This window comes from Neomonachus schauinslandi, chromosome 15 (genome assembly GCF_002201575.2).
Source record: "Neomonachus schauinslandi chromosome 15, ASM220157v2, whole genome shotgun sequence".
NCBI classification, from domain to species: domain Eukaryota; kingdom Metazoa; phylum Chordata; class Mammalia; order Carnivora; family Phocidae; genus Neomonachus; species Neomonachus schauinslandi.
In genome coordinates, this window is record NC_058417.1 from 53,553,820 (window position 1) to 53,576,775 (window position 22,956).

General features: G+C 56.3%; 1 protein-coding gene across 1 annotated transcript in view; it reads left to right on the forward strand.

Moving 5' to 3' along the window:
- TMEM104 (transmembrane protein 104) overlaps positions 1 to 22,956 on the forward strand; it is a 53,599-nt gene that overhangs the window by 17,635 nt on the left and 13,008 nt on the right. Inside the window, exon 9 of the mRNA XM_044921526.1 lies at positions 20,393 to 20,486. Coding sequence (XP_044777461.1) covers positions 20,393 to 20,486 — 94 coding nt within the window. The remainder of the gene's footprint in view (positions 1 to 20,392; positions 20,487 to 22,956) is intronic.

Sequence of the window (22,956 nt, forward strand, 5' to 3'; positions counted from 1 at the left end):
ACTGTTCCTTCACTTATTCCTGTAAACCTTCCGCATGATGGGAGCCTCCCTCCCTGAATCTCAGTAACTCCCTGACGGAACAGAAGGAGCCGTTCAGGAAAGCCTTCACCTCGCAAATACTGTGCTTGTAACTCCTAGGGCTGATTGCCACCCGGCCTGTGAAAGCTACAGAGATGGGAAGGGTGAGCAGAAGCAGAGCCTTGTTCTCGCTGGGTGGTTGTCCCCCTCCCCCACCTCCCGGGCCCCTGGTGGGGACTTGGCGCAGCAAGTATTCTGTTGAGATGTGCTCTTCTGCCTGGTCTGGAGAAATTTAAGGCAGACGGAACTCCACATTGTCTCAGGAGTTACTTTACAACTCTGCGTGTGGCTCCCAGGGTGTGTGGCTCCTGAAGAACCGTGCCTTCTGACCCTCCACGCTGGGCGCTGGGCGTCCGCCCTCAGGCCTCCCCTGTCAGGGAGCTGGGACGGATTGGCAAACTCGGAGGTTTCCTTCCTTGGTCCTGAGCGGTCTGTTGCAGGTGAGGACATCTTCCCGTCCCCAATCTGACCCACAGGGCTCAACCGTATGTCTTCATTCCCTCAGGTGGCCTCTTCAGATCATTAAGGAGGAGGGTTATACTCTTCCCCCTACCCCTCAGTCATTCACGTTCAGAAGATTGTTCATCCCTTCTAGAGACTCCCACTGCACCTCTTTCTACCTGCGGTTTCTGATTTTGCTGGCAGCGAGACTTCACCAAAAGGTGAGGCAAGGCGGCAGGCAGCTTTAAAGCACCCCCAGCCCGTGCACAACCATCTCCTTGTCTCAGGTAGATGATGCACCTTCCCAGCCGGCGTGTTTCGAAGGGCCTTGTAATAACCATCTCTTCATTGCTATTTTGGGACAGTCCATTCTGGGGAATAAAAGTACAGGCTTTTATTTTGTGGCTAATTCCCAGAAAGTCCTCTGGAAACAATCTTTTCTGTGTCTTCCCAGGAACGCTACTGAAATGCACACACAGAATGAGGATATTTGGGGTATTAACTATATACCCAGAGGCCAGCCTGTGCATAGCATCATGATAAGAAGGGAGCTTTCTCCCAGCGGCTCCCAGTCACCTCCCAAAGCCCTTGACCTTAACAGATGGAAAATTCCTCCTCCCCTCCACCCTGCGACCTCCGTCCACATCCTGTGATTGCCAGTGCAGCTGATATGAGTCAGTCTCTCCCTCTCCTTCCTTGGAGTAGCCACAGAGCGGGGCACTGGGAGGCAGGGGTCCCGTGAGTCACACGTGCTTTCCAGGGCCGTCCCCACAAGCCACTGCAGCTGGAGCCTTCAGTGACCTGGGCCCTGGCAAGAGCCCATGAGAATCAACATCAGGACCTGCTATCAGCTGGCCTTGGATTCTCAGAACCCCACCACCCGCCTCTCCTGCTCCTTTGAAGGATCGGTGGGAAAGTGTTGGGTGCCCCAACTCTTTCAAACCAGTAACCTCGCCTCCAGGCTGGGGAATATCTTGGGATTCTCTCTGCAGAGCTTCTCTGGCTTTGCTAGAAAACAAAGTCAGAATTGAGCACATCACTCTCTCCTATGCCGTGAGAAGGAGCCACGGACCAGGGGTGAAGGGGTACTAGGGTTGTACGGAAATCATTTCCGTCCAGGAGTCCAACCGTCCCCAGTGTCTGGGAAGCAGGTTGTGTGGCGCCGTCCCCTGGAGTCCAGGGCACTGCCAAGTACTCGTTCACTTCCTCATCCCCGCAGCGCTTCCCAGCCTGTCCCTCACACCCCCTGCCCCAGGGCCTGGCCCTGTCACTGCTGCCGTCCCTTAGAGTGTCAGGGGGAAGCCCTGGGGCCGCAGTGGGACTCCCCGAGGGCCAAGAGCTCCTCCCGGTTCACAGGAGCGGCCTTGGCCTCTTACAGGTGGACAGATGCCGCTGGGTCACTGGCAGCCCAGCAGAGCCGGAAGCGCAGATGGCAGAGCGGGCTCATCCTGCCTGGAGACTCGGCCACAAACTGATGGTGTGGAGCGGGGGCCCCTCGTGGGCTGCCTTGGGACAGGACAAGGTCACCCTGGCTTGCCATCCTGCCTTGACACAGGAGCCGTGAGATCCACCTCCAGGGCCTGGGTGGCCCGGGGGAGAGATGGAGGCCTGCACGTGCCTGGCAGATGACCTGTCACCTTCTGCTGGGCGCCCCCTTTAAGAAGCAGGGTGTGTGTTGGGGGCTGCGTGGGAGTTTCGGGAGTTCTGTCTGCTGGGCTCTTCCTACACGGGTAGGGCAGTCCGATTCGGGCTCACGTTAACATCAGAAGGGTCTTCTAGGCTTTCACTGAGAGTCCGGTTTCTCCCTCTGTCAGGAAGTCAGTTTTCTGATTCCGTCTTGGCTCAGGCTTACGCAGCAATAATTGTATCTGTCGTTTGCAACATTTAAAACAGCATGCAGTCCCTTTTTTAAAACCCCGGGGTCTCTTCCTAAAACGGGTAAACGTCCTTTTTGTAAGGAGGTGGAGAGGGGAGTGACGCATCTGCATGGCTGTGCCAGGCCTTGACCGGCCCTTCCCTTGGCGGCTTTGCGTGGGTGTGACGCATTACCACTTACTTTCTCCTTTCCCATTGGGTCCTCCCAGCCGCACAGTAAGGCGCGTGGCGTCATGCCACTTTACGGCAGAGAAAACTGAGGCTTGAGGACTGTGACTTCCCCTGGGCCTGGCTTCCATGGGGGGTTACCATCCCGTCCTCCGGCCCCGGTAACAGACTTGCTAGGCTTGCGGGCAGTCCTGCTGGCGAGGCCAGAAAGAAGGGGTGGGTCGCGCCTGGTCATCAGCCCTTGGAGCTTGATGTTTGCAGAGGGGTGGGGCGACGCTGCTCAAGGATGGTGTCCTTTCAGTGATCCGTGTCCACACACCCTGTCTGTCTGCTTGATTGATTTGCTGTCTTTCTTGCTGCCCCTCGCTCCTAGATAGTGGAGCAGACTTCTCACATTCGCTCAAGGAGCGCTGGAATTGGACGTGTCTTCCCAAGGACGTTTCCTGTCCCTCCCACAGTCCCTTTCTGTGTTCTTTCAGCATCAGCCACTGTGCCCTGGGGCTGTGGCATCTGCTAATAAGTGGGTCACCGCTGCCATCACTTGAATATTTATTCTTACCAATTCTGGGGCAGGAGGTGGCCTAGAGGCCTTCAGGACCAGCGAGGAGGGAAACTGTGGCACAACGAGTTTCAGCAGCCGCAGTGACTTGACAGGATGTGGGGACTCTCGGGAACACCGCCGGCTGCCCCAGAGCACAATTCCAGTAGGACACGCATGGACGCTGCCCCTGGATTTGCCACCGTCAGGAACCTGGAGTGGAAGGCAGCAGCAGTTAGCTAGGAAGGGTGGCCCCAGAGGGCAAATGAGCTGTCTCTATGGAGGGCTTGTGGGCTGGCTCCATCTGGAAGCGGAGAGCAGAGCCCTAAGCTCACAAATGGCCTGATGGCAGTTTCCCTTCTCTGGGCCACCGTGCCCTCCTGTCTGACGCACATGGGTCGGGACTCAGTAATGGACCGAGAGATTCCTGGCTGCGTGGGCTTACTCCTGGGGTCTGGAACATCAAAGTGTACCTTTTGTAGGATGGTGACCTACCAGGGAAGCCCATCTTTTTTTTCCCCTTCCTCCCCACAATGTGCTTCTGGTCACAAGCTCCCCTTCTCGCATTCTGGATGCTCAGAAAGGTCCGTTTTGCTTGGCCTCTCTCTCTCCCCCCTTCGTGAGAAGATGCCAGTCGTACTGGGCAGTCACTGCAGGTGCAGAGGGCGGGGTAGCCCTCGGGACCCGTGCCTGGTCGACACCGGGAACTTGGCGTGGGGGTGGTCTGCAGTGTCTTCAGCCGGTTGCACGGTGTCCTTATGAGCCTCTCCCCCATGTGCTGAGCCTCCACCTTCAACCCATGATCCTGGGTCTCGATGACAAATGACTTTCTGCCCGATGCCCCAAAAATGCGTGGGCCCACTACCCAAACAAGAGCTGGGTCTCTAACGTTGAGGGATTGCTGACTTCAAACAAGCACCAGTGCTCACATTGAAGTGACTGACTTGAAAGGATTAGCTTGTCTCTCTTTTTCAAGGAAATCAATAATACAGGGACAGGCCTGTGTTTCTCTCTCTCTCTCTCTCTCTCTCTCTCTCTCTTTTTCTCTAGGGAGCTGTCTATATATTTCATCCCAGGAATGGCCTCTTGGTTTTTGGTGTGCTTTCCATCCCCCCAGCCCAGTCGTTTCTAAATGAAATTCAAATTGCTCTGTCACTCACTCCAGCACTGTGGTTTGTCTCCAACTCCTGCCAAGGGACCCTATGAGCCCCCAGCCCCCCGCCCATCACCCACGGCTGCCGCTGCTCCCGCCGCCTGGGCACAGCCTCCTGCACATCCCCAGTGCCTGCCCAGCTGCTGCCCAGCATTGCTCTGGACCAGCCCTCACCTTTCGGTGCAGACCTGGTAGCACCTCCCTGGGCCATGGCGACTGCCCCCTACCCCACCCCCAGCACCTTTGGGTGTTGGGGCTGAGCTTCCTCCTCCAGCTCCATGAGAGATTATTGTTTTTATTTTTACTGTGCCTCTCAGGGACATGGGTTCTGTCGGCTGGCGTTAAGCCCGCCATCCATCACCCCCACATCCTGCCTCTTCCATGGCCAACACCCGATACACCAGCATAGAGAGTGACACTTAATCCCCAGTGCTCCCAGTAAAGATACCAGGTGATGGGAATTTGGACTAGTTTCTCCTGGACAGCCCCCACCGTCCCTCCCCCAAGTCTCAGAAGCTGCCCGTTGCCATTGGTCAGGGTCCTGCGTTCTCTACTCTGACCTGGTGGGTGGAGGGCACTTACATCCTAGCTCCTGAGCCCAGACCCCCTCGTCACAATGGCAGTTTGAGCATCTCTCTGCCCTGTTAGAATGTCCCAGGTCCCTGCCCCCATATCCATTGTCTGGCAAGTCACAAGTACGAGTACGTGCTTATAAACACCACTTGCCCAGGGCAAGCTGTTTTGACTCCTGGGTGCATGAGCAGATCTCAGATAAATCGGCCTGGATTCTCATCCTTCCGCCCTACCCCCTTCCTCAGTTCAGCCAGGGAGGTGCCCTGGGATGGGGGAAATCATCTTGTGTGCCATCACCTGGCCACCCCCACCCCAGCATGCTCAGCTCTTAAGAAACCCTGCTGTATGAAAGTCCAAATGCATAAAACAAACTAGGGGTAATTATTTGTTACAAAGCTTGTTAGTTTGCAGGACTGGCTGCAGGTTTCTTTTAAGTACTTAGTTTTTTAATGGGTGTAAAATGTTATTCTATGAAAACTGAGTATTTATAAATAGAGCTTTTAGAAGCCTCTCTCTCGTAAAGGTAGTATCCAGGGGTTCACATGCAAAGGTGCAGCAATCCAAAGCCTGGTTCATGTGGAAGCAGGCAGACATAACGTGGGGTTGGGGTGGACTCGAGCAGCCCACCTACGAGAGAGCCAGGGATGCACACGCCCTTGCGCACACGTGCAGCCTGGGAAGCTTCGCGGGGCTTGTTAAGTGTATACCCACGGCCAACGCTCCTGCGCAGGCCAATTTGGTTGGGAAACTTCCAAATAGGTCTCTGTGGGGAGTGCTCATCCCTGCTGGGGACCTTCTGCACTGTGCTTTTTCAGGACCGTTTTATCCACACTCCACGCTGATCCCAGGCAGCCCAAGCTGGAGGCTTGAGTGCGCCTTCTCCATGAGTGGTACAAGTGGGGATCAATGTCTGTTGCTCCACGCTTCACAAGCGTCCTGGGCCGACCCTGCCACCAACCTGAGTGCGTTTTCAGCCATTCCCCTCAAGCTGCTCCAGGCTAACCCCAAACAGTTCAGCCCAGGCCATCTCCATGCTCCACATCCCCTCTGCTTCCAGCCTTCCCTTTCTGGGGCTAAAAGTGACTTTGTTTTCTTGAAGAAAATATCCTGGTTGATTTCACATCTTCCGCTCCCCTCCTCCCCACTTTCTGTTTCATTTCCCCCAAAAGTACAGGGGAAAAAAAAAAAAAAAAACCATCATCTAGAACCCAACAGCCCCTGCTAAGTGGTTTTAGAGGAAGGTGGAATGTTCTTAAATATTTTGTGTTAACCAGGATGGGAACCGTAGCTGCCAACCCGTTTTCCCCTCCTGCCCTGTGTCTGTCTGATGCTTTCATTGCATTGAGGACCCGTGGTACTCGCGGGGGCCCTGCTGAGGTTTGTGGGGCTCTGGCTGCTCCCTGAGCGATGCTCACTTCCTGTTACAGGGTGTCTGTTGTGAGCAGAATCTGGTGTCTTTCTAAATAGCGCCCCAGGGCCCCAGCAGTAATTGTTTAATTAAATAAAGCACTCGTTCTAAAGTAATAACTATGCTCCTCCGTGTTGCTGGCATCCCAGCCGGCAGTGCTGGCCGTGCAAACTGTGCCGAGAATCAAAGTGTCTTTGGGCACGTTCTCCAGACCGCAGGCCCGCCCAGAGGAGAAAGCAGTAGCCGAGGAAGTCCAGAGGGTTTGCAGCCGGCAGAGATGCCTGGGGCCCGAGCGTGATGGGCATCAGGAGAGCTGAACAATTAGGGTGCATATTAATGATGACATCTGATAAATTAGCAGGAGCTCGGGCTGTCTCGTGGATGAGCTGAGAGCAGACCAAGGAACATTTTAATAAGCCTTCAAGTGCAAAGGGAGGTGCTGCAGAGCGCTTTGCTGAGCAGATGCTTCGTGGTGAGCGTGAATCTGGAAGGAATGGTCACAGAGCACAGCAGGGCATCGTGAGTTTGGCTCTGGGAAGGACTTCCTCTAGCCGCGGATTGAGACGTTCTCTGGAAACCTTGACAAGAGGAGGGAAGAGACGGCCGGTCCGGGTGCAGGGTGTCAACTGGTGGGGCTGTGACGCGTAACCCTCACCGCTGTAGGGAGGTTGTGCTCCACCCAAGAGACAGGTACATGGCCCTTAGGAACCCTGTCCAGCTCTTTGCCTTCCCCCAGGTCAGCAGCATGAGCCTCAACTGTGTTTCAAGGTTTGGTGCCAGGAACCATCTTCAGGTACTTGTTAAAAATATACATTCCTGGGTTCTACCTCTGGCCCAATGTAGCAGAGCTAAGGCTTCAAGGCCCAGGAATCTGTACCTTCAACCAGTTCTGAGGAGAAATCTGTGTCCTCTCCCCTTTGAGAAATCCGGCTGGCTGAGGGCCTGTCCCCGTGGTAAACAGTCTCCCGGGGAGAGGCCTGCTCTGGTCTCCCTTAGAGAACTGCCCCCAGGCTGCCACTGTAGAGGCAGCCGTCAGGGTCTCCCTGTGCCTTGCCTCCTCCAGGGGAAGACAATGGCCCCACGTCCGCAGGTGTCCAGCCTGGCATCACAGGTAACCTGCTGGTGATGCCTCACGCACTTCAGTGCAGACAGAGAACATCATTCCTCGGACCAGACTGTTCTCAGGCTCTGGGTGTCCCCAGGAGCAAAGGGGCTCCAGCAGCATCCCTTTGCTAGTGCCTTCTTTGTTAACCCAGGGCCAACAGGTCCCTCCTACGTCCCTACGGGCAGTGCTCTTGGCTTCCTCTTAGAGCCCACAGCGTGCCAGCCCCACGGAGAGGCCTTTCACTCCTACCATCAACTAGGGAGGAAGCTGGGCATGTGAGTGCAATGTCTTATACCCAGGTGGGCAGAGCTTGTTAATCAGCCAGCTTGATGCCCTATCTCCCCTCCCTCCCCACCTCCAAGGTTACTCGGTGTTGGCAAAGACTCCTGCTCCCCAATCTGTCTATTTCGAGGTCTGACATCAGCAGAGAAGGGGTGGAGCCAGCTTGGCTTGTGCTCCTCTCTGCAGGGCTCCCGTGTTCTGGGCACCTGACTTCCCTCCCTCGCTCCCCTCCCGCTCCAGCGCAGAGCAGTCCCACCGCGTCCACTCGTCCTGCACAGAGACAAGCGGCCAGAGTGGAGTGAGGCAGGGAAGGCGCCAGAACACCAACGGCCGTCAGCTGGCATCTCTCGTCCAGTGCTGCACAAACTCCAGGCAGCCTCCTCACATCCTCAGGGCGGGGACACTAAAAGCAGTCAGATGCCACCTGGCTACTGGGTTGCCAACAGCTCGGCAGGTTCTAAGGCCCAGGAGGCCCGTGCACCAGCCGCCAAAAGTATCTCAGCCTAAGTCCTGACAGAATCAAGTGGTTGGGGGATGATGGGTGGGTGCTTTTCTCCAGGGTTGCCGCTGAGGGGCAGGACGGATGGCCCAGGGGCTCCCCACCCCCTTCCCTCACAGCAGAGTCTACCTGTTCCCCTCAAGGCCTCTTGTTCTAAGGACCTCTGAGGACCAGCTGACCCCTAGCCTGGCCCCTACAGCTCTTCCCAGGCCCTGGGTCAGATGGCCCAGCTGGAAGAGTACCTCTAGCTTTTTCATGTGTGAGGCGAAGCACAGCCCAGGGGGAGTAGTGCTGTCTCCCCTTCGTCTCCCCTTCCTTGACATTCCGCATAAATAGACCACGACACAGAGCTGGTGTTGATTCTCCCTGAAGAGATTTCAGTGGCTAAACAGTGAGCACCAGTAAGACAAGCCTGCAGTGCGGGAGAAAGTAACGTCTTGGCATCTGCTCGCTCACTCTGGCTCCCACAGGGCTCGCCGCAAGGGCCCAGGTGGCATTTTTTCCCATTTATCGTGTGGCCCACTAGCCGGGACATCCCTGCTGTGCCTTCTTTCTTTTGCCCCCCAGAACAGAGTATAGTCCCTTTTAAGCCTTGTCCCATTAGGACCCAGAGGAGTCTTCCCCAGAGGACTCAGGAGAGCCTGAGGCAGGGCTCAGCCCCCATCCGTTTAGTGCAGGCCTGGCGCCTCTGGCAGAAGAATTGTTCCAAGGCCACAGAGCTTTTCTGTTAACTTCATTCTTTCAACACTGGTTTTAGGTAAATGTGACTGTCATTTCCCTGCTTGAAACCTGTTAGAAGTTCCTTTCCATAAGGCAACATTTACGCTCCTTCACATGGTGTGGTCTGCTCCAGTCTCCTTCTGGAACCTTCTCTCTCACCACTGCCCCACATTCACTGGCCACTGTCCTCCAAAGACGCTGGGTGCTTTCACGACTCTGGCCATCAAGTGCTTTTCCCTTTCTTCAGAGTCTGACGAGCACTCACTCGTTCAGAACTGAACTCAGGGGTCTCCTTTCAAGACACCTGCGGTCATGACTCTCCGCCCAACCCCTGCCATGGCAATAATTGGACTTCCATGTGTATTCGGTTACTTGGTCTCCCTGTGAGCATCTCGAGGTCAGGGCTGTACCTGACCCATACGTCTGGAACCAGCATGGGCCTCACAGAGGGCAGTTGCTCTGTGAACATTTGAACGAACACGAGCACTCGGGTGTGCTGCCCCCGTGGGGTCCATGGCCAGCACTGGTCCAGTCCCTCCGTAAGCCCTTGGGGCTACTGATGCCCACGGCTCATCAGGGCTGACAGCCACTGCTCCCACCAGAAAAATTCCACATCCCGCTGGCTTCTCCTCTTTTCCCAAAGGCGTGGGTCGTCATCTATGCCTCACTGCCGGGACAGAGTGACCCCACAGCATGGCCTTAGGGGCACCCTGTCTTTGGGGGCTGAAGGCAACGGGCAACAGTCAGGACCTGACCACATGCCAGGAAGTCTAGGGTGGCTCCCCCATCTCTCTGCCACCTCCTCATTGGTGCCTAAAATGCAAGCAGTGAAGTGTTAGGACAGAGGCCACCTCCAAAGGCAGGTGTGTTTCTCCAGACAGAGCCCCCCGCCTTGCTCTCACACACACCGTCTTGTCCGGCCCACCTCCTGTCATCACTATCCTTAAAGGCCTCCTCGGTCAAGGTCAGGCCTCTGTCTTCTCACCTGGGCAGGTGGGTGTGGACCCATCTCTCTCTCCCTCTCTCTGTCTCTCTCATGCTTGCAAGGAGCCAGGCTGCCCTTAATAAGCCTGATGGCGTATAATCATTAAGTGAGTGACTATGTGGGTTTTCCACAATATTTATCATCCCCCCCACCACCACCACAAGGGTTACAGCTCTGGCACCAAATCCTTGGAACTCTGCCCACCACCGGGCACCATCTGGCTTTTCAGCAGAGAAAGAGACAACACAGGCACACAGGCCTGTCCTCCGATAGGGGGTTGGGGGGACAGCAGATGTGCCAGGCTGACACCACCGGGCCAGCCCAGCCCTCCGCCCCTGCCCCCGAGGGAGGCAGCTTTGCTGGGGGTGGAGATGATGGAGAGACTTTCTCTAGGGCATAACCCAGGGAGGCAGTAGACACCCGAAGAAGGGGGCTGGCCTTGAATACACACAGCCTAAGTTCTGATCTCAGCCACGTCTCGGTCGTTACAAGGTCTTGACAAGTTACCTTATCCCCTTTAGCTCAGCTTTCTTAACTGGAGCCAGTAACCAATTCCCAGGGTGTCGGGGTCAAGAAGAGGTCTTCGATGGAAGGTGCTGTGTGTGGGCACTCAGGCGGTGTTAGTGGTGTGGATTCCCTTGTCTCCAAGGCAAAGCCTTCTCTGGGTGACGGCTCAGAGGCAGGGGGAGGCTCTGGGGTGAGAATGGCCTGTTTGTGGGCACAGTTCTTCTCCCTGCCAATAGCATCCCCTCCAAATGCGGCACCAACCATCTCCCAGTTGGGGGCTTGGAGATGATTGGGTAGGGGGACACCTGGACAAGGTATGTGGGACTTGTCCCTATCCCAGAGGCTGGGGCCAGAGATTATGACGTGATAGTGAAGACAGTTGCCTGGGAGCCACAGCGTGCGTTCTGGAAAGACACAGTCTGCATCCTGTGGCGGTCACCATATGTGAGCTGTTTCCCGGCGGTGCACAGCCAGGTCTCCGGGTACTGAGGGGGCCCTGCTGTGGGTTGTAACCTGTCAGTCCCTCCCAGGAAGCTCCTTGTCCCACACATCTTCAACACCGCATTCGGCAGCCAGGCTCCGGGATGAGTTTCTTGATCTTTCTTTTTTGCCATCCATGGGTTCCGGCGGCGATGTTCTTTTTTTTTTTTTTTTTTTTTTTTTTTTTTTGGCCTCCCAGAGGACAAACCATAAAGATAGGTTACAAACCTCAGGTCCCTAACTGAAGATTTCTATCTCATCTAAGTAGGGCAGGGGATGTTTAGAGCAGAGGGTTCAGAGAAGGAGGTTATTTGGGTCCTTTCCTAGGTCTGCTTTGTTTGCAGTTGCCTTGAGAAAAGAGAAGCCGGAGGTTTGGAGGAAGGGACCTGGGGATGCTTTTTTTTTTTAGAATGGTGTTTTGTTTTTGTTTTAAATGTTTTATTTATTTATTCATGAGAGTCAGAGAGACAGAGAGGCAGAGGCAGAGAGAGAAGCAGGTTCCCCGCCTAGCAGGGAGCCCGATGCGGGACTCGATCCCAGGACCCTGGGATCATGACCTGAGCCGAAGGCAGACGCTTAACCATCTGAGCCACCCAGGCGCCCCTGGGGACGCTTTCAGCTGTCAGGTGGTCACAGGCGGCCTTCCAGTAGGTGTGTTTGGGGAGCAACAGAGCCCAGGCGCCCTGGCCATCTCCGGGCTGACAGGGCTGGGATCGGTGTCACCCAGGCTCCCCGGGTATCGGCCAGCAGCACTCCAGGGGCAGGACAGCCCTGCGTCCCGCCCTCCCCCTCGGAACTGATGCGTCTGGTCTGGGAGTGCCTGTGTAATGGCTGCCGTTCGCCTGCCGGCCTCCTGGGAGCAATTCCAACCTCTCTGTCAGGAGGTTCTCATCCTTCCTCTTCTGTGCCGACCCCTTCCCAGCTGCCAGGAGGGGGCGATCTGGGCTTGTGACAGTAGGAGCTATCTGCATGTGCAAGGTTGGGCCTGCCGCCCCATCCGTGGCTTCTCAAAATCATTCTCCCAGCAGCTCCCCAGTTCGACATCGAGACAAGGTTTGCACCAGTAGTTCGGCAGAACTTGTTCGGGTGCAACCTCACTGGCCCGCAGGTGGCTCTGCGGGGAGGGCGCCTCAGAGCTTCATCCTCTTCCCAGTTAATCGGGCAGTGGGACAAGTGTCTCCTGGCCGACCTCCTGATCCTGTTCTGATTGGCTGCCGTGCGGGATTGGTTTCTTGCCTCTGTTCTGTAGTTTGGAGGCCACTAGGAGCCTCTTCCAGCCTCTTGCAGCTTCTTCCAGCAAGTGCACACTTGCCTTTTGCAGGTAGGACATGTCTCTGCGCTCACGCCTTCCAAGTGGGGCTGAACCGTTTGGCGTGCGTGGACTTGGTTTTCTGCTGCAGGACGTCTCGAGGTGATAGCTGGAGAAGGGTATGTGCTCCAGAAACACACTTCTTCAGAATATCTAGGCATCAACTGTCCGTTTTTATTTTCAGGCATTCCCTGAATCTTCCATCTCTCGGCCCATTCGGTAAGCATTTCCCAGTCCCTTCTAGGTGAGGGTGGTGGTGGCACAGAGACAATAAGATGCGGTAACTTGCCCTCAGCAGCACCTTCAGGGGGTGGGGGGTGATGCTCATCTGTGCTGTGGATGGGAGGGTGTGCTCCATCTGTCTCCATTACTCCTCCACCAGGGAAACGGAACTCAAGGGATGGATGGGTGAAGGGCCGGCAGCATCTCCATCATGGTTGGGCTGGTGTCTGAAGCCCAGCAGCCTGTCCTGGCAGAGCCCCCTCCCACGGCAAGGCTCCGCTCGTGCTCTGGGCCAGCCCCTCACTGCGCTGGGCCTTCAGAAGGTGGCTGCTGAGCCCTGCCCTGTGGGAGAACCCCCTTCTCGTGGAGTTTCATGTGCAAGCACCGATCCCTGTGGATCTGGATCCTGTGGACTCTAGATGGTGTGATGCATCCCATCATAGGGTTTTGGCAAATGGGCTGTGATAATGGTTCGCTGGGCTTGGTGCACAGAGGCTGCCGCCCCGGGTTCAGATGCACACCTGTTGTTGGGCTCTCACCGTCCTCTGCGTGGTGGCTGATCCTTTCTGTTTGGTTGGGATGAACTTGAGCTCCCACAGAGCATTCAGGCCATTATTGAACTTGGGTGCAGGTGATGGAAATCCATTAAGAATAGGAGCAACCTGATGTTCTTTGGCTGGAGGTCCTCACTTGGCCCCTGCTACTTGGATTCCCTGACCTGGGGTGTCTGGAAGACCAATGGAGTGTGGTGTGGGGTGTGAGAACGTGGGTGTGTGCCAATACCGTTGGGGATCATGGCCAGGGCTGATGTTTGTTGGCCACCTGTGCACACATGACATGTTTTGAGAGGTTCACTTGCACTCTGGGGTCTCATGGTTAGCCAGGGCAGCACCAGAGGCAAACCCTGGCCCGGTGCCCACAGCCCTGAAGCCTGTGGTCCCTCCGAGGTCCCTTGCTGACTCAGAGCTCCTCTCCTTTTTTGTGGATGAATCCCCAGACATTGTCATTCAAGTTGGGAAAATAAAAACTCCCAAACCGAAGTGTACACAGCCACTTGAGAAATAAAAATAGAATCCTTGAACACTTCTTCGCTGCACTTCAAGGACGCCTTGAAAGTTCAGTTCCCGTTTAGGGATGGGTTCATGCTGCGTTGTCATTAACCCCAATTAACTCTTAACCCTTGGCTCCCTGGAACCAGGGCCGCCCTGTAATCTGGGTGCTCGTTGCCTTTGTCACTTGAGATAGCCTCCAGGATCTGTGCAGAGCTCAGCTGAGCCATCAGCGCGTCCCCGCCTCTGCTGGAACCAGCATCGTGCGTGCCAAGACCACATATTCCATAGTCAGCCCCTGGGGATCCCCATGTGTTTAGGGCAGATCGGGCAGTGTGTCGGCATTCCACGTTCTAAGACTTGTTACTTCATCACTTGGGCTAAATTAACAGAGAAATCAAACCCTCCACACCACCCCAAACCCTAGACCAGGAAGGCTCCAAGTGGATCGGCTCGACTTTTATGTTGACACTCCGGGAGCTGATGGGTGGTGTGCAGAGGCAGCTGCTGGTGGCTGAATCCTAGTCTCTTGGAAGCTCCATCTTTCTGCGCTGTGGGAGCCATAAGCAGATGAGCCCCAAAGCCCTCATTTTTAGAGAATTAAATAAATCAGGCACTCCAGGAACTGGCCATCCAGCAGGTACCCCCGGCCCGCCACCTCCTCTGTGTTCATGGTAGCGCCAGCTCCAGGCCTTCTCCGGCCCCGGAAGTCAGAGAACACACAGAAGGGGTTGCGCTTTGCTGGCCACTGCTGGCTTCCTTGACCATTTGGCCTTCGTCCCCACCAGATGCTGCCCCTTTGTTGAGTAGGTTGGGGGACAGGGCCTCGAGGGAGCCTTCCCTGGCTGGATCGACAGTCAGCTAACTGCTTCTCTGCTAGATTTTCTCACTGTCCCTTGTTGCAGGAGGTAATTCGTGTATCAGTCTTTGTCCCGTGGACTGGCTCAGAGGTTCTTAGGACGTTTGTTCTATATGGTGGTCGTCTCTTTAGCACATTCTTCTCTCCTGTCTTCCCTTTCTTCCATGAACAGCAGGCCCTCTCTCTCTCTCTCTAGACCCCCTCCCTGCCCTTGCTCCTTTTTGAGGGAGGTGAGATGGACTGTGGGTCTTGTTGAATTTCACCCAAGTTTAAGTTCTGATTAGAAGCTGCAGTTCACTGCACATCTTCCCAGCAGGAAAAAAGATGACAGCAAACAGGATTTGGGGCTTTAATTTTGTTTTGTAAGAAGAACTGGTGGATGGCCAGTTTGTGACTGGGAACTATGAATCCACTGTCTCCCAGAGGTAGACATGGAAAGAGTCCCTGCTTTGAAGACCTTTAGGTTCTTGACATTAGCTTTCTTCTAAGACATCACCCCTTCTGGGGGCCAGGCGGATTCAGAGTGGTCACAGCCCACTGGGGTCCGAGCCCCTTCCTCGCTGGGGGTCCAGGGAGAGGTGGCTGATGGAGGGCAGCCGAGAGCCCCGGGCTCTTCTCAGAGGGGCCTTTTCTTCTTATTAGGGCTAAATATCATTCTCTTCTAAAACCAGTGGGTCCACTCAGAGCAAATGCTGTTTCAGTTTGCTCTTCCTAAATCAAAGCATGTTGATTTCACAACTGTTTGAGGAAAGGAGTCTTTTCCTGACACAGTGAGCCGCTGTCGGGCGGGGCAGGTGGCTTGCCTACCTGTGGGCTGTGCCCTCAGCCAGCTCAGACACTGCCCATGGCAGGAGGGACTGGGAGAGGGTACAAGGCAAGTCAGCAAGACTGGGGTTGCCTCTCCCCCCGCTGTGGGGTTACACCTCTCCACCAGGCACTTCCCCACCAAATTCACTGTATTCTGCAGGTGTTCAGTGGGCATCTCACATGTGCCAAGCCTCCCTGGGTGTTGGGGTGAACGAGGATGCAGGCCTTGCCATCATGCTGCTCGCACTCTGGGGTTGGGGGCGGACACACAAAATTAACCCATGAGAAAGCAACTCAGAACCTACCAGAATTAGGCAATGTGGTACCGTGTGTTTGGTGATCCAGTCAAGAGCCCTAGGGAGGAGCTCCGTGTGGAGGAGACTGGTCCCTGAGTAGAGCTTCGAAGACAATGGGAGTAAGGGAGGTGGAGAGTGAAACTCTGTGCCAGGCGGATGGGATCACGAGGGTAAAGGCATGAGGCTGAGAAGTGGTGCAATGTGAGGACAGGAGGTGTCGGGAAAACAGCCTCTAATGGGATGCGCCGTGGATCGTATCAGTCAGAGGGATGGGGTCAGGAGACTCCCACTCACTCCCCTCAGCTGCCTTCTTAACCGTCAGCACACCTCCCTGGTCCCTCGGCCCCCTCATCACTAAAATGAGGCATCATCAGCTGCCTGGCAACCTCACAGATGGCCAGGAGCTTGACACGAAACCGCATGCGTGAGCACTGTGTAAAGCACGGGGGACCCACAGCATCAGGCGGTGAGGTTCCCCCAGCACAGCGTTGTCGTGAGGCTACGGTCGGCAGGACCAGCAGCAGGGAGACAGGGTCGAGGTGGATGTGTAGCCCGCAGCCAGGCCTCGGCTGGTTTTGTGGATGAAACGAGGTGGAGTTGAAGAGGGAGGCAGGTGGGGAGCATGGCTCACCCTCAGCAGCTCTGACTTGAGAGGTGGAAAGATCCATTCTCTTACGTAGCATGTGCTCCCACAGCTGAGGGCTGGCTGCTCACACGGCTCCGAACCACTCCCAAGAGGAAAGTGGCGGCTTGAGTGAGCGGCTAGCCTTCGGCTCCCAGACGCCAACTGGCACGTGTGGGCGTGAGCATCTGCCCTTCGGGGTCTCAGCAAAGCCACCATCCTGTCCTGGGAATCACCAAGTGCAACCCACACCGGCCTTTCCCGAATCTCAGACTGATTCTGAGGAGGGGATTCCCTTCCCGCCTCAGGCAGGCAGAGGGCTGGGATCTATTCCCTTGCCGTTGGGTCTCATTTCTGGCAGAGATGTGCCTCCTCCTGCCAGCCCTGTCCTCTGGGCCACGCACAGTTGGGTCAGCCCTCCCGTGGGGGGCACCGTGCCCAGCACTGTGGGAACATGATGTGCGGGAGCTGCAGCTGCTGCCCTGGCGGAGCCGGCAAGGGCTCCTGGGGGAAGCATGATTGGTTCCAGGGAGGGGAAGTGGAAGACAACAACGGGGTGCAGGAGTGGCTTTTGGAGTGGGATTGGTGTTGGAATTTGGGCCAACAGAAATGGAGCTTGCCAAGCAAAGGCCCAGTGGCAGGAAGGCTCTGGGCACATCAGGGACTCGCAGCCCAGGGCTGCTGGAGAGTAGGTTCTGGGGGTGGTGTCTTCAGAGACAAGGTTGAAAAAGGTGGCTGGAACCAGATCGTGGGTCCCTGGACTTTGTCATTTCTGAAGTGAACAAGAAAGACACAGGTGTGGCTGGGGCTGAGCGTGGGGAACAACACTGGCACCAGCTGGCTCTGGGCCCAGGAAGGAGAGGACAGGGACGAGGGGAGCAGGACAGATTCCCCAGGGGACAGTCCTGAACTCTCCCCGGCACTCTGCCTACCTGGTTCCTCTTACCTGAGGTATCACTTTCTCTGTGAAGTTCCCCTGGGTATGCCCACCACAGCCCCAGCCAGGCAAGGTCAGGGGCCCATGCTCTGTGCTCCATTTCCGCCCCGCCCCAGGGCCGTGAGAAATGCATTTCTGTGGTTTTAAGTCACACACTAGTACAGAGAGTGAAGGAGTCAGAGGTTGTCCGGAGTTCGGAGCCGGAGCGGCTGGAGGTGAGTGGGGATGTGCTTCACCTACATGGGGGTGCAGGAGAGAGGCAGCTGGATGGAACTGTAGACGCCAAGTTAAGTTCGGAGGGCCACCAGGACACTGTAAAAGCCATGCCCAAGCATGGCTGGCGGGGCCTTAGCAACGCGAGCTGCCTTGTGTCCATCAAGACTGGCAAGGTTGCCATGGGATGTTTGGTGCACATTTAAACTCAGCGACCCAAAGAAGAGACCCGAGCTGCCCCATTTGCACCCTCCCAGGTCTGTCTCAGACTTTGTTCCCAGTGACCAATTTGAAGATTTCATTAGAAACCAAAGAATTGTTCTGTATTTCTTTTTCTTTTTCTTTTTCTGGAATGCGTTTGGCTGCAGCAGTTGCTGTCCTGCCTCCTGGAATGAGTAGGGCTCAGAGAGTCCTTGAACAGAGGCTGAGTTTGAACTGATCAGTGGCATTTGGGAGTTGGACCATTGCTCGGGAGCCAGCTATTTTATAATGTTATATGGGCTAGACGAGAAGACTCAAGAGGATAGGCTGTCTCTTGGCTTTTTATCTCTTCTTTTTGAAAAAGGAAAGGGGAAACAGAAGGTGCCACGCTTGGCTGTTCAGCATTCAGAGATGAACTCCGTCCCCACTAGACCCTGGGAACATGGGGGCCGTTTCTCTGCCCACGCCCCCTTGCCTCCCAGAGACCTGGCAGCCGCACCGAGGCGTCCTTTCCGGCTTTGGACGCCGGCCCCTGTGGGCGCCGAGTCTGACTCTAACTAATTTGCAGAGGACACCTGTTCCTTAATTAGCCCCAGCCTGTGCCGTGTGTCTTGGTCTGGGTCCCTCCGATGTGTGAGCTAGCGGCCATGCAAGGGCTGCCGTTGGCGGTCTGTGCACGTTTGTGCTGACCACACAGGCCCTGCGCTTCCCACTTGCGGAGTGGTGCGGTCATTCTGTGCTCCCAAAACCACATCCCGGCCACCAGCCCGCCGTGGGTGTCATAGCTGTTGACTGAATCTTCCAAAAGAACCCTCCACCGCCAGGCCCCACTGCTGTCCCTAGAGCCCGAGGTGGGAGGGCCAGGCAGGTGTGGACCCTCATTCTGAGCCCCTCTGCGCTCCTGCTCCCCACTGCTCGGATGGCATCACACGTGCACTTCCTGCTCGACCTTTTTCAGATGGGCCTGTATGCTTAGTGTTTTTAAAAGGAGGGAAGCTCTCGGGGGACTGGGATCTCACCCTACAGGGTTTTATAAAATACATCCTCTTGTGGGTCAAAGGATCTTGGTGAACAGCTGCCAGGGAGGAGGATGAAGACAGATCTAGCATCTGGAAGAGGACCTGGCAGGCTGCAGTAGCAGGATTCCCTGCCTGCCTTTGGGGCTGGTTCTGCTGCACAGCGCGCTGCCCCCCCGCCTCCCCCCCTGCCTCCCCACCTCGGTGTTACATAGTAGAACCTTCTGAAAACCAGTCTTTAGGCTTCAGAGATGAGCTCCAACCTCCCACATAAGCTGCCCCTAAGATAATGTCCAGTGTGTGTGCAGTGGGCACCGCGGGTCGGAGGGGAGGCCCCCACACCTGCCGAGGACACACCAGGAGTCCAGTTTTGAGCAGCCCACGGTGTTTGGAAACATCTGTGGCCAGTGGCTTTGTATATATTCTTCCTCAAGACCTCTCCCTCTCCCTCCCTTCAAGAAAGAAATCCTGTTGAAGTCTCCCTAAAGTGGTAATTTTCCTAAAGGACGGGCTGATGGTGCTGCATGCCGGCTTGTGCGGAGCTGCTGACTCTGCCTCACTGAGTCCGGCCTGCAGGGGACGCCCCCTCCCCCGCTTCCCCACTCCCCCAGGCACCCCTGGCCTAATGGCGCTTCCCCTCCTCCTGGAGGAAGCAGAGCTGGCTCCAGGCCCCCAGCAGAAAGCCCTTTACAGAAGTCTCCCAGCCCTGGAGCCTGCCTAGAGGCCTTGTCCCCCAGCTAATTAGAGCCTTCTCCTTAAGGGGTACTTTAGTCTTTGGTGTCATCCTCACAGTGATAATGGACTTGGATAAGAGGTCACAGCTTCTCCCACTTCCCGCTCTCCTTGCAGATGGGGGAGGGGGAGGGACAGGCACAGCCCCCCTTCCGACAGCGCCCACCCGCCTGTCACCCTGTCACGGGGGAACCAGGGAGCCGGGGGGCTGGCCGCCAGGCTGAGCAGCTGTGATGTCTCCCCCCAGATCACAGGGCCAGAGCCTGACTCCCCAGAGTGGGCCCTGCTCCCCACATTCGGGCTTCCGCCGCCTGCTGCACCTCTGGCGAGTGTCATTAGCATTAACGTGATAAAATGGCGCAGTGTAAATGTTAATAAGGTCTGTTGCCTCCGCTGCTTCCGAGTGGCAGATTGGAAATGGTACCATCATCATAACTCCAACCAGCAGCTTTTAATTCCTCTGCTCCCTCAGCAACCAGTTTGGCATTGGAAATCCTAACCTTCCCTCAGCCCCCAGCCTGGCTCTGCTGTGCCAGGCTTACCCTCATTTTCCTTTGCAGAGAGGGTTCAGATTTCCCACAGACTGGTTTTCTGAGATAGGGTTTGAATTTTTTTTTTCTAAGTAACCACTTGGTTTCCTTATTCCCCACAGGGGAAGAGCACTGAGCCCCAAATTCAAGTCCCACTTTTCCTGGCTGTGGTCCCCTCCCTTCTTGGTCCAGGATGGTCCTCCGAGAGATTTGCCCCGGAAGCCACTGGCTCTGGCTCACAAGGCTTTCCCTTCTTTCAAGTCATAAACTTTGCTGGTTAACGACATCCTGCTCAATCCTTTCCTCTGAACCTTCAGCACAGCATTCTCTCCACTGCGCTGTCGGGGCCCCTGTGTCCGCTCCTCCCTGTTTGCTGTCTGCCCCATAAACCCGGGGGCCCACGGTGCGCCTGGATTCCTCTCAGATCCTCATCTACCTGCTGTCTACCCCGCACGGGCGGGGCCCGAGAACCCTCAGCATTTGCTGAAGAGAAGTAGCAGGCGATGTCCCTGGGGTGTTGCCTGGGGCTTGCCCAGAAAGTTGTCTCAGGACAGGAGGCCTGAGGAACAGCCCAGAAGGACGGCTCTGGGTTTCTCTTACGCCCCTGGGAACTCCCCACTCGATGCAGTTGGCTCCCGGGGAGCCTCTGCTGGCCCAGGTGCACATCGCGGTTAGGACTGGCCGCCGGGACAGAGGCCGCATGGCCAGCGTGTCCTCCAACACACACGCACTGTGTGCCGCGTGCACCCGGCCCCTGCACCCCCTCACGCTTGTTTCTGTCACCCAGGCTGTCTTCACTCTCCTCCTCGGACCCTTCACCTTCTTTGACGTCCAGAAGACCAAGTACCTGCAGATCCTGACCTCCCTGATGAGATGGGTTGGTGAGTGAGAGACCTCTCGCGTCTGCCCTTTCTCCTCTCGTCCCTTCCTTACACTTTCCAAGATGGCTGTGTGTGCTCACGGCACAGCTGGAAGGTGGCGGGTGTTCCATGGATTCCCAAGAGCCAAGAGGGGGCAGGGGAAACACAGTCCCGACAAAGATCACATAGTGTGGACGGAGCCCGCGCTAGGCCCAGCCTTTTTCACACGCCCATGCAGGGTCCCCCCAGCACCCCCAGGCTGGGCCAGGGCTCCTGAAGGCCCCGGGTCAGGCTCTGCTCCCTCAGGGCACGAGAGTGGCACAGCCATAAACCCCAGCGGCCTGTGGCAGCCGCCTCCGCATTGCCGGCAGTGGGGCGTGAAAAGACACCCCATCCAGGATGCCTTCTGACTGATGCCCTCCTGAGCAAGAGCACCATCGTCCTCAGGGGTGGTTTGGGGGTCTCTCCCCCTAAAGCAGGTTTGTGGTAGGGAGCTCATTCATTCCTCCGCACCATCCCGGAAGGCCCCAGCTGCTGAGCCCCCTAGACCGGAGACAGGAGGGTGTGGGGTCCCTATCGTCCGGCACATGTTCTGGGATCATTTGTATTCCTGTTTTGGTCTAAAAGCAAAGAATACCGTTGCTGTTGTGGTTGAGAGGCCTGGCAGAGGGTGTCTGCCCAGACTCTGGCACCTCGCTTGCCCCAGCACAGAGGTTCCCGAGGAAGCCGAGGTTGGGACTTCTCCCTCCTGACCCTCTTCTCTAGCTCCCTTTGCCACTGCATCTGCCCCAGCGCCCCTCCTCAGGATTCAGGGCGCACCTTGCTCCTCACTCCACGCCATCCCTCAGCACTAGATCCTGATGAGCACAGAACAGCTTCTGATAAAAATGATTTCCGGCAGTTCTCGCACATCCTGCTCAGGATTACAGAATCCCAGTACAAGGAGCCACTGCCAGGGATCCTGGCATCTCAGTCGGGAGGGACCATGGCGGTCATCCAGTGCAGTCCCCGCTCCCGCAAGGGTAGGCTCCGCGAGCAAGCACACGGGATGGCCTCTTGGCCGGGAGCTCACGACGGGGAAGGCCCCTGCCCCACTCGGAAGGGATGGTTGTCAGCACTGGAAAGTCCTGCCTTGTCTTGAGCCCGACTCGGCAGCCTGTAGCCTCTTTCTACCTTGGTCCTTCCTTACACGGAATTGAGAGCAGGACTGCATCATCTGCTGTGTTAGCCTTGAGGCCTCTAACATGATAACGCCTGTCCTTCATCACCCAGCCAAGTCGAGGAGTAGGAGGACACTTGTCCAGTACCTGGGTGGAGCGGGATTCCTGGTCTTCCCCACTCAGCTGGTCCAATCCTATATTCACCTACACGGTGCGGTTTGCAAATTTTATTCACACGTTTCAAAGCCCCAGGTTAAAGTAACATGACCACCTGGGGAAAAATGAGAACTTTAGAACACAAGGCTCACACTGGCTCCAAGGATAAGGTGCTGGAATGGAGCCCTTGTGGGTCCCAGGAGGGCTTACCTCCCAAAGTTGGGATCAGCAAGGATCACAACTCCTGCTGTCCACCCTTCTCCTTATGAGTCTGCTCATAGGAAGTCGGTGAAAGCCCTAGTGACCTTCAGAAGGAAAAGTTTTCTCAGTAAAGCAGTCTTCAGAGAAAAGTATGCCCCCTCTTTTCCGCCTGGCCCACCTCTGTTGTCACCGCTCCTCTGCTCCCGACAGCAGGTCCCAGAGTCCCAAAAGTCCTGCCCCTCCCCCACTCAGGACTGGCTGTCCTTGACCTGCTGCCTCAGTGGTTCTCACCCAAGAGGGCAGGAGCAGGGTGGGGAGAGGTGGGGGGGACTCCTGTGCTTCTGCCAGCGTGATGGATCCCCACGTCAGCCCATGAGAGGGCTGCCCGGACAGTGACGGTTAATAGCCTCTGTGACACCCCTGAGCTTGTTGAGCGTGACCAAGTCCTCCCTGCGTCTGGTGAGCGGAACATTCATTAAAAGGGAGGAGATTGTTAAGAGGGAGGGGAGGAGGCTGGGGGTAAACAAAGAGTGAGTATCTCAGTACAGGGTGGGAGACCCCTCCAGACTCAGCTCCTCCTGCAGAGAAGGCACTGAGCTTCGGTTGCCAGCAGGGCCCCGGGGGCCTCCCAGGCATCTCAGAGAAGCCCTTGCCCCCTTCCCACACTGCTCTCTCAAAGTGGAACTGTCCTGCCTCCTGTGACCGCATTTTGCCTCCCCTTCTCCCAACCAGAGCCCCCTCCCACTGGCCAGCAAGGCTGGTTAGCCCCGGGGACTGCAGCGGGGATGCTCCGAGTCTCCCTCCCTCAGGCTCCTGGGCCCTGCGAGGTGACAGTGGCCTTGGGAGGCACGCTCGACAGCAGCGAGGGCCTGAGGGAGAGAGCAGCATGTGAAGGTCATCCACAGTCGTGTTTTTGCATGGTGACGTTGTTGTCACTGCAAGTCGTCTGCCTCTTTTCTCCCTTCGATCAGAGA